Source organism: Carettochelys insculpta, chromosome 8, assembly GCF_033958435.1.
Source record: "Carettochelys insculpta isolate YL-2023 chromosome 8, ASM3395843v1, whole genome shotgun sequence".
Taxonomy (NCBI): Eukaryota; Metazoa; Chordata; order Testudines; family Carettochelyidae; genus Carettochelys; species Carettochelys insculpta.
The window spans coordinates 68,207,007-68,221,433 of NC_134144.1; the positions used below are offsets into that span (position 1 = coordinate 68,207,007).

The 14,427-nt window shown below is 39.7% G+C and overlaps 1 protein-coding gene across 1 annotated transcript in view; it reads right to left on the reverse strand.

Annotated features, from left to right (window-relative positions):
- PTPN4 (protein tyrosine phosphatase non-receptor type 4) overlaps window positions 1–14,427 on the reverse strand; it is a 167,384-nt gene that overhangs the window by 95,223 nt on the left and 57,734 nt on the right. Inside the window, exons 4-7 of the mRNA XM_075001253.1 lie at window positions 9,257–9,299; window positions 9,080–9,158; window positions 4,340–4,384; window positions 3,976–4,028 (exon numbers count right to left, since the gene is read on the reverse strand). Coding sequence (XP_074857354.1) covers window positions 3,976–4,028; window positions 4,340–4,384; window positions 9,080–9,158; window positions 9,257–9,299 — 220 coding nt within the window. The remainder of the gene's footprint in view (window positions 1–3,975; window positions 4,029–4,339; window positions 4,385–9,079; window positions 9,159–9,256; window positions 9,300–14,427) is intronic.

Consider the following 14,427-nt stretch of genomic DNA (forward strand, 5'->3'; position numbering starts at 1 on the left):
CCAGAGGCTGATCTGAACCTACATCTGCTCCTCTTCTAGCGCAGATGTCCTGCATCCATCATCTGAAAAAACTGCTGATACAGATGTGATCATTCTGGTTTTCTGACCGATGGTCCGGTGAAACCCAAGTGACCTTATGGATCCTTTTGTGTAGAAAAACCACTATCACCAGTCTGTTGAAGGAACAAAAGTCACTGAAGCGCTCTTCATTTTCATTCATGACACCTATGCCTTCTTTTCCCATGGTCTGTTCAATGCCAGCGTTTATGCTTCCAATTTCTGCACTGAAGTCGCCCATCAAAATCAAGATATCTTTGTTTGCTTTCTGGTTCACAATACTTTGTAGTTTCTAACAGAAGTCTGCTTTACATTCCTCAGCTGATTTGTTCATTGATACATAACATTGCAGAATTAGTACCTTCTGCACTTTGGCGTAGAATCTGGCTGTGATGATGCACGATACTGCCGTCCACTCCCTTAAAGCACCTGTTGTCTCTCTTGATAACATCAAGCCCATGCCTTCTGTGTGAGGTCCACCCTCTTCATGCCCTGAGTAGATGAGGGTTTTACCTGTCGCCAGGAGTAGCTGCCCATCTCTCCTCACACAAGCCCAAAAATGCAAGCTTGTACAGTTTCATCCTCTGCTGCAATCTGTGCTGTCCTCCCTGCTTGATATATGTCCCAAATGTTCCATGTACCAAACTGGGTGGTTGTCCTGGAGGAGAGAAGGGTCATCTGTGGGGCAGGTGAAAGACCTGTATGACATCACACGTAAGCTAGCTGAGTCACGGCATCAGCCAGGACAGGATAAGGAGGGGTGTGTGCTAACAAACCCAAGTTAGCAGCTCAGTAGATGGAAGAAACACTTTGAAGAGCTACTGAACCTTCCTGCCCACATGGAAATTTCCAAGTTACTACGTGCAAATATACCTCTATAAATTATCAGCAGCAGACCTAGAAAATAAATAAGAAAATCCATTCCTCATCTGAAGAGCAGAAAAGCACCTGGTCCAGACAATATCCCCACAGAAGCAATCAAGGCAGTCAACATGACATCAGTCAACATGATGTGTAATTTATTTTGGAAAATTTGGGACACTGAGGAGATCCTGCAAGACTGGAAACATGGCTACCTTACCAAGCTTCCAAAGAAAGGCAACTGAAAGAATGCAAGAATTGAAGGGGCACCAAGTTACTGTCCATTCCAGGAAAAGTGTTCAGTAGGATTCTGTTAGAGAGAATGAAAATGGATATAGATAGCTAGCTCAGGGAAGAACAGGCCAGCTTCTGAAGAGAAAGATCTTGCACTGACCAAATAGCAACTCAGAGCGATCATGCAACAGTGGCTTGAGTGGAATTCCCTCCCGTACATAACCTTCATAGACTCTGAAAAGCCTTCAACAGCGTTGATAGAAACACTTTGTGGAAACTGCTGCAACACCATGGCATACCATCCAAAATTATTAATCTGATTTGTTCAGTGTACGAACCCTTGACATGCGAAGGGGTTCACAATGGTGTCTTGACGGAAACCTCCAGTCTACTCTCAGGAGTGTGACAGGGATGCCTACTGTCACCTTTCCTGTTCTTGATCACAATGGTCTGGATTATGAGCAGGACAACAGATTGCCATCAACAGGGCACTCAGCGGACACTTCAAACAGTTAAGGGACACCAATTTTGCTGAAAATGTCACCCTCCTTTCACATCAACATGACTGCATGGAAGAAAAGGCCACGACAATAGACAAAACTGCCTCAATGACTGGACATTAACAAGGGAAAGACAATGAGGTTAACCAGTCCAACACCACCACCACCACCACCACTCTGGGTGGGGATGACCTGAAAAATGTGGAGCAGTTCACCTCTTTGGGGAGTATTATGGGCAGAGACAGAGGAACAGACAAGGATATCAGTGCCAGAGTAGGGAAAGCAACAGATGCATTCAAGACAATGCATCCCATATGAAGTTCACAAATAACATCTGTGAAGATGAAACTGTGAATCTTCAACACAAATGTGAAGAATGTTCTCTAACATGGATGCAAGACCTAGAGTACTAGAAAGTCTCCAAATCACAAGCTACAGATGCTCATAAAAAGATACTGAGGTAAATCATTTGCATCAAATGGCAAGACTGTCACAAATGAGGAGCTTTGGAACAGAGCAGGACAAGAACCAATTGAGGTTCAAATCAAGAGAAGAAAGTGGGTATGGTTAGGCCACACAATCAGAAAACCATCATCCAGCATAGTCCATCAAGCTCTCACATGGAACCTGCAAGGAAAATGAAAAAGAGGAAGACATCAGACAACGTGGAGATGATCTACTGAGACTGAAGGACAACAACTGGGGTACTCCTGAAGTCAGCTAGAAGTTTTGCCTTGAGACAGAGTGAAGTGAAGGAAACTTGTAGATGACCTATGCTCCACTTGGAGTGCAAGAGTTTAAGTCAAGTAAACATAAATATGAAACATCCCATATGCTAAAGTCTCTAGGAGTGCCATAAAATCTCACAAACATAGTTGAGTACCTTAAGGCAGTACTTTTAAGCATTCAAACATCAGGCAATGCAAACCAGATTGTACATGCAAATCTAACATAGCCTGAACCTGGAAGAAGGCCTTCTGAGACTACATGGGATATAAATAACCACCCCTCTCTGAATCTCTCTCATACTCTTCCGGTGAGCAGGAAATATAAAATAGTGTCCTTCTCCAGACGTGCAAAAACTGCTTTATACCCTTCCTATTCATCCCTGTAAATTTGGCCCTGTCTCCTCACCTGCTGTAAGGGAGCCCTTAAAATGGGAAATAGCCATTTTCTTTTAGATCAACAAAGACTCACTTGCATGCAGTGGGCACACGCATTGCAACAGTCAGATTACATGATAATTTCAGACAGACTTTCACACCGTGCAATATACATACAACTTTCTATTTCTTTTTCAAATTTTAACTTGAGGTATGTACCATGCTTCCACGCGCGCGCGTGCACACACACACAGAGTAAGATCTATTCTACAGTATGCATTTGAATAATTTTGACAGCATTCTTGTACTACATATATTTATTTTCCAACAGAAGCTCAATCTTTCTTAAGTGCAATGCATATGAGAAGGCATTTAACTAAAAAGCTAACTTGGCTGGAAATATAAGTGACCCAAATATTCCTTCAAGTTTGGTTACTAGTATAAGCTATATACTTTATATGTAGTATATGTCATATTAATTGGCTTAGCAAGGTAGTTTCACAAACACTTTAATGGAATGTTTTCCTGGTGATGAGAAAAATAAAAATACATGTATCTAACCTAGAAAAAGAGCACAAAGGTCAGAATTAAGGTAATTTTGAAATCTCAATTTTTGTCACTTCCTGATTTTCAAATGCCCAACTACACGTTGTGTTAGTGTTCTCCATCTAATTGCCCAAGTTTTACAAGAGGAAGCGGGGGTGGGGGGCGACAAAAAGTTTTGCTATTCAAGATTTTACGTCTCACTATCTTGTTTTAAATAAGCAATTGTGTATAAATTATGTAAACGAACTATTTAGCTACACACTATCAAAACACTATCTTGTCCCATACAGTACTGGATATACGCACAGTTAAATATCTAAATCTAAAAGAAGTTTCAGTGTTATTACTGAGGAAGTAACATATTGAAATCACAGATTTACGAAAAGTATTACTACGCTTTTAGATCTATAAAGAGGAAATGGAGAGTTGGGAACTTACTAGAAAAAACTTCATGTCCACTTCAGTGAAAATACCATGAAATGAAAGAAGGTTTACCTTTCCTCACTGATGGAAAAAACTGTTTTGTATAGATTTAGAAATATCTGTCACACAAATTTGTATATGCGTATTACTATTCATTAATTTAAAATAACTTAGCTGATCACTGAAAAGTCAGAAAAATAGACAACAATTTGAAATATATGAAATCATACATTGAGAGTAATTATACTTACACTGAACAGCGTAGGAAGCCAAAAGAGCAGCAGTATTATAAGGACAGGGCAATCTACATGTTTTTTAAAAAAGAAACATTTTTCACCCGATGAGAATTATGACCATCATGAAAATCATCTGTTTTGATTAATTTACGACATAGATATAAACAGTAAAGCACAGGTTCTTCCAGACATTTTTATTATAAATATTTCCATTTGCAACTACTTAGAGAAAAATACTGATTTTAATTAAGTATCTACAAATATTATATAGCTCATAAACTTTGTGCAAAAGATTAATTGCTAAAACATAATGTATCTTTTAATCTCAGCAAGCTGGTAACAAATTGTGTAATTGGTCAACGTAATAAAAGAGGCATACCTTCCAGTAAGAATGTCTTGCTTAATTTGCAAAAAATATTGGTACCTTAAAAAAAAAGAATACTAAAATGAGTTGATGAAATGTGATTGTATTTTCAGAGAGAACTGTCTTTCTATATATAACACAAAGCTGAAATATCTGATGTCATGTTTGGGTCCACTGCATTACAATCATTTCACCAGATGTAAGTATTTCTTAGAGTTTTGAAAGGTAGAAATTTGCATGAATTGACAGAGTCATGTATATATCCACAAATTTAAATTATTTGCTTTTGTAGAAGATCCAATTTTATGTTACATTTCATGAAGGAATCACAATTGATACTGAAATTTCACCTAAATATATAAACAATGGAGAAAACAAGTAATTAGCTACCTTGTGAAAAACAAAATAAAGAGAACAAAAACTATCAAACTTTAGTGCCTTAAATTAACCCACACGAAACTGTATTCAGGCACAGAAATAAGTGCTGCCTATTTTTCTGAACTATTCAAGTATTTGTAAGCTTCATATAAGTGTACAGATTTTAAGGCTTTTACCTTTAGGCACACAATTTTGAAGATTTTAGCCTGATTTAGCTCATATTACAAATTCTAAAATATTTTTATTCCAGGCACACAAAAGCAGAAATTAGTTTAGCACCTGAGGATATATGACACCAACTTATTGTTTCAATTTCATAGCAGTGGTGAGCAGCTTGTCTTCCTCCCTCAATCTAGTAAATTCTGGATGCAGAATCATATTCAACCGTGTTAAAAACTTCCTGTAATTTTTCCCACCTTCCATAATTTTTGTTCCACAAACTGCATATTACAATATTACCTTTTTATTTTACATGAGTTTTAAATGACAACAACCTGTCTAAAATAGCCCATCTGTTCCTCCGACTGTTTACACTTTAGGTGGGAAATGAGCAGTAGAAGCCTTCAAAACAAGGAGGCTGTTTTCAAATACATTTAGTGACAGAACGGATGACAGCAAACAAAAAAATGATACACAGAATGCAGTTTTGTTTCTAAATACTTATTTCCCACATATTCACAATGGGTGTGTCTATACAAGGAACTAACTTTGAAGTTAACTTTGAAATTAGGCACTACTTCGAAGTAGCCAGCAGAGAGTCTACACACATTTTTCCCTTACTTCAAAGTTAACTTTTAAGTACAGAACCCAACTTCCAAGTCCTTACTCCATTCCCGGGAATGGAGCAGTGCCCTACTTCGAAGTTTAACTTTGAAGTAGGGTGTGTGTAGATGCTCAACTTCAAAGTTACTTTTGTAGTGTAGACAGCCCATGAGATGTAAGTTTATTAATTTCTTGGTATTAAATTAAGCCCTTCCTCACTTACTGTTGCAATTTATCACAAAAAATTAAGGCAACTTCAGTATATTTCTCTTTAAATCTGTATTTTTTTTCCTACAAGTATTTGTTAGAGTTCACATTTTCAGATGCATCTATTGATTTTTGGTACCTCCTATTCTGAGTGTACAAACTAGGAAAAACTCAGCTGCTAAAAACCCAGAGCCTCTTAGTTGTCTGAACGTGGTCACTCCAAAACGAAAGCACCCAAAATGAATAGTCACATTTAAAAATACAAGCTTTCCTGAAAACTGAAAGATTTTACACAGGATAAGTTGTAAAAGGTACCTATAATATATTCACCCAAAGGTTTTTTTTATATATAAAGTTTTCTCCAACCCCCAATGAAGTTCAGAGATTTTTAAAGTGACCATTTATATCTAAATTTGAAAGGCAGCGAAGTTCACACCTACAAGAGAGAACCACACCCATAATAGTGGCTAATGTGGCAACAGCTTAATCTCATGCCCTCTAATACCCTCCGATTTCTACTGAGATTGCATTCTTCTGTTCTATCACAAGGCACTATTTCTACTGGGAAAACCTATTACCCTAACTATTATTCTTTGAGATGTGTTGCTCATGTCCACTCCAATTACGTGTGCATGCTACATGCACAATAGTTGGAAGGATTTTCCTTTAGCAGTACCTGTTATGTTAGCTGTGGAGTCCCCGTGAAGTGGCTCCTTTATGGCTGTGTTTACAAGTCCCTGCCAACTTGCCATTTGTTTGGTTCCTTCTTGGTGGAATACTCCAACAGAAGGAAGGTGGGCAGGATTTGGAATGGATCTAAGCAACACACCGCAAAAAATATTACAAGAGGAAAGCAAACCATTTTGGTTTTGAGTGCTTGCTGTGTTCATTCCAACTAGGTTACTTCCCAAGCTGTATCCTTAGAGGAGGTCAGAGATCATCTGGTTACAGACTGCAGCACTACTCTGACAAAGTCTACATCATCTCTAGACCGTTGCAAGATTGCACAATGCAAGGTGAAGATACGGAGTGAAGACCACATGGTTGTTCTGAGTATGTCTCGAATGGGCACTTGTGCAAGGACAGTGGTCGACAATGCTTGAGCTCTTTGCCAGAGCCAGAGCTTTGGCCAATACACAGTAAGACTTGATGCACTACTTGATCCAGGGTTAGATGTGCTGGAGATAGGAAGCCCCTTGATCCTCTCGGTAGCAACACTGAAGAGCTGTGTGGGCTTCCAAAATAGTTGTGCACCTGAATCAAAAAGACAGGACATGTCTGATGCCCAGGGAATGGACCATGCATTCTCCTTCATCGGCATTCAATTTGGAGACCACCACCAGAAGGAAAATGTCCTGATTTGTGAAATTAAGAGACTATTGTAGGGAGAAATGCTGGACGTGGACATAGCTGCACCTTGTCTTTATAAGGGGCAGTGTAAGGAGGTTCAGATATCAGTGCATTGAGTTCTGAAAATCTTTTGGTTGAGATGATGTCCACAAAGAAGGCTACCTTCAAGAGAGGTACAGCAGGGGAAAATGTTGCTATAGCTGAAAGGGGGTGGGGCAATAAGGACTAAATGGAGGTTTCATGGAAGAACAGGCTGTCTTACCTGTGGATTCAGTCTGTCTAGCCCCTTGAGGAAAAGTGACCTAACATTGGATTTCCAAAGACCATCCTATTGTCCACGACCGGGTGAAAGGCAGAAATGACAGCCAAGTGAATCCTGATCAAAGAGGTTGCCAACCCCTGCTGTTTCAAGTCAAGCAGGTAGTCCAAAATAAGTAGTACAGAGGCATTCATAGTAGGACTACTCATCCGTATAAAGCAAATTGAGAACTGTTTCTACTTGGGCAGCTAACTGGTTTGAGTAGAGGGCTTCCTGCTTCCAAGAAGGATTGTCTGAACTAAGACAGAGCACTGAAGTTCAGACTAGTTTAACCATGGAGCTTCCATGTCTTGCAGGGACTCCATATTAGGGTACCTTAACGGGCTGTTGTCCTGTGTGATGTGGTCTTGAAAAAAGGTGTGTCCATGGGATAGTCCAACAGCCTGGTGAATCTGTGCTAGTGGGGCCACATCCACACTATGAGGATCATCAAAGCCCTGTCCTGATGGACTTTGAGGAAGATGTTGTATAAGAGAGGGAAGGTTGGGAATGTACAGACAAGGTAATTAGCCCATGACAGATGAAATGTGTCCTTGATGGAACCAGGGCTGTGGTTCAGGAAGAAGCAGAACCACTCATGCTTCCTGTTGCTCCATGTGCTGAATAAGTCCAAGTGGGGAGAACCCAAAGTCTAGAAGATGTCCATGGCAATATCCACTCTGAAGGACAATATGTGCCTGTTGAATGAGCAGCTGACCCAGTCTACTAGCTCGTTCTGTGCTCCAAACAGGTATGACAACTCGAGATGGAAGGTATGGGTGACAAGTCATACATTTCAAGGGATTCCAGGCACAGGGGAGAGGAGTGAGCACCACCATTTGTTTATATAAAATACCTCTGTGTTGTCTGTCAGTACCAACACATGCTTGCTGTGCAGATGGGCTTGGAATATCTGGCATGTCAGACAGACTGTCATCAACACTGGTACAAACTGAGTATCTCTTTAACCAATTTAGGCCCAGATTAAGTAAAGCTATTCAAGAGCTGCTGCATTTAACAGTGCAAGGCCTGACTGATTTAACAGCTTAAATGTCATTTTCAAAAAGTCTGACAGTTTCCCAAATCCCTTTTTGGGGAAAAAAAAAAAAAGATTTAAACTCCTGGAATCATATAAGTACTGCAACACTGCTTGCAAAAATATCTGAACACTTGTAAAAAAAAAAAAAAAAAAAACCCACTGAGTCTTACGAACATTGCTATATAGGCTCACCTAAATTACCACTTTTGCACCGCTAAGACTGCTGCTGTATCACCATAAGTTCCTATATTATACTAATGAAACTGAAGTTAAGACCGACATACATGAGTGAAAAAAAATTAAGGAATTAAGATATGAAATGAATTGTGAGTTTGAATAACTCCAGAGATATTATGAAGCTTTCAAAAATAAAATATATTTATAACCACTGATAAATGGAATAAAGAAATTTTCCTTTTTTTCTACTCTTCCCTTTCTTTTTCTGTTCCCACTTGGACAACATTTTCTCTGAGATTATTTCCTCTGTATATATTCAACAGCTTCAGTGTAAAGGTTTTGGTGTAGCCTGTGAGTTTACAGCATGCGAATCTGAGTTGTCAGTTAGGTAAAATTTTAAACATTACAAAAAAAAAAATCACAAATAAATCAAGTTTTTACAAGAGACAATTCCATTAACTAATGCCTTCAAAAATTATGATTTCTGCTAGTACTTAGTTCTACTTCTAGAAGAGTTTTGCTATGGTAAACGACTTAAACCTACCTTGTATATTCTTCCTGGAGCTTGTTAGGGTCACTTACAAAAAATTTGACTCTGAAGTTCAAACTGTAAGGAGATCCTCCTGGAATTAACAAAACACTTAAATTAGTCAGGTTAAATTTTAAATCCTGAATCAATAAAAATATGTTTGAAATAGACAAAGTAAACAAATATGCTCACGTTTTAACTGTTTCCTAATAGGTTTGTTTGGATCCAGCCACCTCTGGAGGGGGAAAAAAAGGGCATCTTTTTGGTTTTTGTTTTTAAGAAAGCAACACTTAGTGCACAAATTACATCTCAAAATGATCATGTTAAGAAACATTTATTTTCTTATTTAAAATTTATGCTTCTTATGCAAAATGGCCTTTTGGCATACAAAGCACAGTGAGTAGTTTTGTGAAAGATTACAGGTTATCACAAACATACCCAATTACTTCCCCTCTGGCATCTGTCCCTGTTATTTCTGTATAGAGCTAAGATTATACCCCAGCAACCTTCACATGCAGTTGCCCACAGCTGAGCTGATTACTTCGGTAAGCACCCATCATAGCTGCTGGTTATAAGGATTAAAATTTAACAGTGTGAGAACACAACTGGACAAAACAGGGACAGACAACACAGGACAGCAATATTTTAATTCTGGCTCAATTACTTAAGTATTCTGGCTTTTTTCCACTCTCTCACAGGGATGTGTAACAATTACTTAAACATTAGTAGACCACTCAAGGTAAAAGATGGTAAAGTGCATAAAAAGCCTTGCAGAGCTAGTAGATTATGTTTACAAGGAAGATTGTTCCGTGAAATACTGTGAGCCGTTAGCAACTGAAAATTAACGAGGTGCCACCTCTCTTGCTGCAAGCTACTAAGGAACCCTTCAAAACAACTTTACTTCATTCAAAAGTCAGCTGTGCAATAGCACCCTACAAAAACGTAAATGAGAAAAGCTACTTTCTCTACTATAAAGTAATACTGGCTTTTCAACATGACTGTCCAAGTGTATTGCCTTTCTAGTGTGCATGCATGCTACACACAAGAAATCAGATTTTTCTTTTATGAGCAAAATCCATTGGGGCTGCATGTGCACCCGAGGCAGAGGGAGCATAAATGGAAGAGTAGGCCCAACTGTACCTCAGGTTCTTTGTAAGGTGGGAATCCATGGTAATAGAGAGGGAGGGCAGATCCTGGAATACACGTGGACAACATATCTTGAAGAATCCCATTTACTGGTAGATGAAGTACCTGTTTTCTTCAAGTGACTGTTCTAATGTATTCCACATCAGGTGACTCACAAGCAGTGACCTCCTAAGCAGGAAGCTGAGTGATTGGAGTCTATTTGAGTAACAACTGGAAGATGGTTCTGCCAAAGAGCACATCTGATACTAATGTCCCTAGTAGTGAATTATACTGTATCAAATGTGGACTGATTCCCCCATGGCTTCTCAGGGAATTGACTGAAAAACTGAGCTATCATGGAATATGTTCTAAACCGTGTGGCTATGTCTAGACTAAAGGGTTTTGTCAGCAAAAATGCCCGTTTTCTTGACAAAACCTGGTGAGCGTCCAGATTCCCAAGAGCATTCTGTCACCAGTAAGTCAACAGAATGCAGCACTTTTGTCGACAACTGTACCCCCTTCATCATGAGGAAGAACACCTCTGTGACAGATGCTGACAAAAAGCCAGTCTGGACATTATGGGGGTGGGGAGGGGGAGTGGCCTTACGTCAACAGAAAGGGCTTCCAGGACACTGGGCAACCTCTTTTGCCAATAGAGTGGCTGGGCAGTCTAGGTTCTCTCTCGACAGAGTGCATCACTTTTTTGACCTGCACTGCTGTCTGGCCGTAATCTGTCAACAAAAGGTTTGCTGGAAGATATTTTCTGACAAAAACTTCTGCCAATAAATCCCTCTAGTCTAGACATAGCCTGTGAGTGAATCTAATCTAGCTAACTTGTTGCATGATTTAACATAATTAGAAACTAAATTATTTTGGGGTAGTTACTGCCTGATTCATCATTCTATTTGCAAATGTTATTAGCTGACGGGAATTTCTGAACGGTTGTCCTGCCGAAGAAAAGGAAAGAGCATTAACTACATCAAAAGTAGGTTTGGAGAAGGAAATAGCAGGTTAACTATCTGAATTGAGTGGAAACCTAAAACACTCTTTGTTAAAAATCACACGTAGGCCTAAGGTATGGAAAGGTACATCACAAATCCCTGAAACATTCCTATGCCTTCCACTGCTCCTCCCTGTCTGACACCTTTGTATTGTCTGTCATTACCTGACCTAGTACAGAGAAACACACCCGGCAGGCTAGTAAAACCGCTCAGAGCTTAAAGAGATCACAGGCTTTGGGTCTGAAGGTGGTACAAATGAGCTCTGCAAATGAGCACAGAAACATCTATTAGCAGTGCTCTGGTCACAAGTGAAGAAAAAGTATCCCCCTTTGCATACCTGTACAGAAACTTTCTACCATTTTAACTGTTAAGAGGCCTTCTCAGGAGATCAGAATGCCCATGTTCATGTGATCTGTTCGGTATGCACATCATTTTAAACTATCAAAACAAAAAAGCAGTGAAGTAGCACTTTAAAGACTAACAAAATAATTTATTAGGTGATGAGTTTTCATGGGATAGACCCACTTCTTCAAAAGCTCATCGCTAAATAAATTATTATTTTTTTAAAGTGCTACTTGACTGCTTTTTTGTTTTGATAGAATACAGACTAACACACCTACCTCTCTGTCATTTTAAACTATGTTTGTAAGTTGAATAGTAACGGAGACGTACTGTATTAGTCTGTACTTCAACAAAACAAAGCAGCAGAAATGTAGCACTTTGAAGAAGTGGGTCTGTCCTATGAAAGCTCATCACCAAATAAATCATTGTTAGTCTTTAAAGTACTACATTTCTGCTGCTTTATGTTTGTAAGGCGGGTGTAATTTGGCATGTCACGTGATGTAAATACAGGAAACAATGTGATCAAGAAAACAGACACTGACATTTAATGGTGAGACCTACAGCTGGTTGATGAAACCTACTATAGTACATAATCTATTCTGTGGCAGATAAATTCTTGCTATTGAGCCACCATGACTGCCAAACACTTGGGCTAAGTCTACACTATGAGATAAATGTGAACTTATTAAAAATGGATTATATAATGCTGTTTTTTTTAATTTGATTTTGCATATCCTCACTTCCCACAGGCTCCCAACAAATTTGTTTCCACACTGAAATCACCAAACATCGACTGTGGCAGCAGTGTATTGCAGGAACCTACCCCACAGTTCCCTCAGCCCCACATTTTGAGCTGGGAACCAGGTACAGCAGCGCTGTCAGTTTACTGCATCCCCACAGCTTGGGGGCCCAGGAAACTGACAGCCCAGCAGCCCTGGTCAGTTTCCCAGCTCCCCTTATCAGCTCCTAAGAGGAGCTGGGAGCCAGGTGCATCAGTGCTGTCAATTTCCTGGATTTCTGCAGCTTAGGGGACCTGGGAAACTGACAGCACAGCAGCCCTGATCAATTTCCTGGCTCCTCCAAACTGCGGGACCTGGGAAACTGACAGTGCAGCAGTCCTGGTCAATTTCCTGGCTTCCCCAAGTTGAGACACCCAAGAAACTGACAGCACAGCAGCCTTGTCAGTTTCCTGGTTCCCAGTAGTAGTGGGGAGCTGGGAGCCAGGTGTAGCACGTAGCTTTGAGGGACACACATGGGACACTTGTGGAGGCTAATAAATTCAAACGAAAGACATGGCACTTCCACACGCCTTTATTTGACACTTTAAACTTGAGATTGATGCTATACCCATTCGTTAATATTGACATTTTGTTATCGATATTAGAGCAGGCTAAACTGAGCTAATGACGTTTACAGTGAAGACAATTATGTTTTAATATTGAGCTAACTCCCTTAAATTTGATTTTATCTCATACTGTAGATGCAACCTTGGTGACTACTTTTGGTGCTTCTGGAAGAGCTAACGGCAGCACCCTATTAATTGGGGTAATTTCCCAATGTAATCTCAAGTATTTTCTGTGTAGACTGACATGTGAAAGCATAAGTCCTGTAGGTTACCAGCATTAACCAGTTTTAGAGATCTAAGGGTGGTGTTAAAGAGGGAAGGGCTACAACTCTGAATTTGAAGTGGCAAATTGCAGTGCTGAGACAGCTCAAATCCAGACCTAGGCAGCATCTCCCTTCTTCGGGATTTGAAAATGCGAGAAACTCTTTGAACGTGAGATGCACTTCTATTGTTCTAATATTTACACGTAAGCTCATTTTTCATCATCTCTCACAAAGGGACCCTAAAGAGGGAGGAGGAAGAGGGCTGGGTGTTAGAAAGGTTCCAAAACTGAATGGAGCACCCACATTCTGATGATTTCTGCAACTCCAACATGGTGTGACTCCAAGTTTCTGGAAGGAAATGAAGAAAAAAAATACAAGGAAAGAAGCAAAGAGAAGGAAAGAAGATAACTGCTAGGGGAAGGGGAAGGGAGAAAAAGTAAATGAATCCTCCAAATACTTTATGTGGTTTTTGACCAACATGTCAGATTTGCTATTTTGAGAGAGAGACACAGCATGACTATGGAAAGGTTCACTTCCACTGAAAATCATTTTTTTTTTTGTTGACAATTATCAGAGAGGTAGCCATGTTAGTCTGTATCTTCAAAAACAACAAGTAGCCCTGTGGCTCCTTATAGACTAACATATTTTGGAGCATAAGCTTTCATGGGCACTCATGCACCTGATGAAGCAGGTCTTTGCCCATGAAAGCTTATGCTCCAAAATATCTGATAGTCTATCATGTGCCACAGGACTTTGTGTTTTCTTGTTGGTGGTACTGAGGATCGTTGCTGGCTGTAGGGGCAAGCAGAAGGCTCCTATCTAGAATAATTCAGCAACCTGATTTGTTCCTTTCCAAGGTCTGCTGTATAAAGCCTCCAAAAGATAGAAGAGCATATGAATCTTCCACGAAGTGCACATCTTCCTTTTTCGTGATGCGAAAGGAGTTCTCAGAGCTGTCTGGACCTATTTAGTAGTCTGCTCTGCTGTTATGGGGAAGTTTTTCAATAAGATGAGGAATTTTGTCCCAATTTCAGAAGTCATATTTCATTGGAGAGTCTAATAATAAGCATGATGCATCTATAAATCTGAACAGCTCTTCCCTGACAAATAGTGGTCAATTTTCCAGGCACTGTCTTCTACAAAATGTCAAGCAGTATGAATCATTCTTTTCTTGCTCGATTTGATCTGGAATCTCAAGGGCGTCCACCATTCAGCTCAGCAGTTCTCGAAAAGTCTTACAGACCAGGAAAAGTTGGAAATGGCTTCTGGATTAGCTATTCCTCAGTC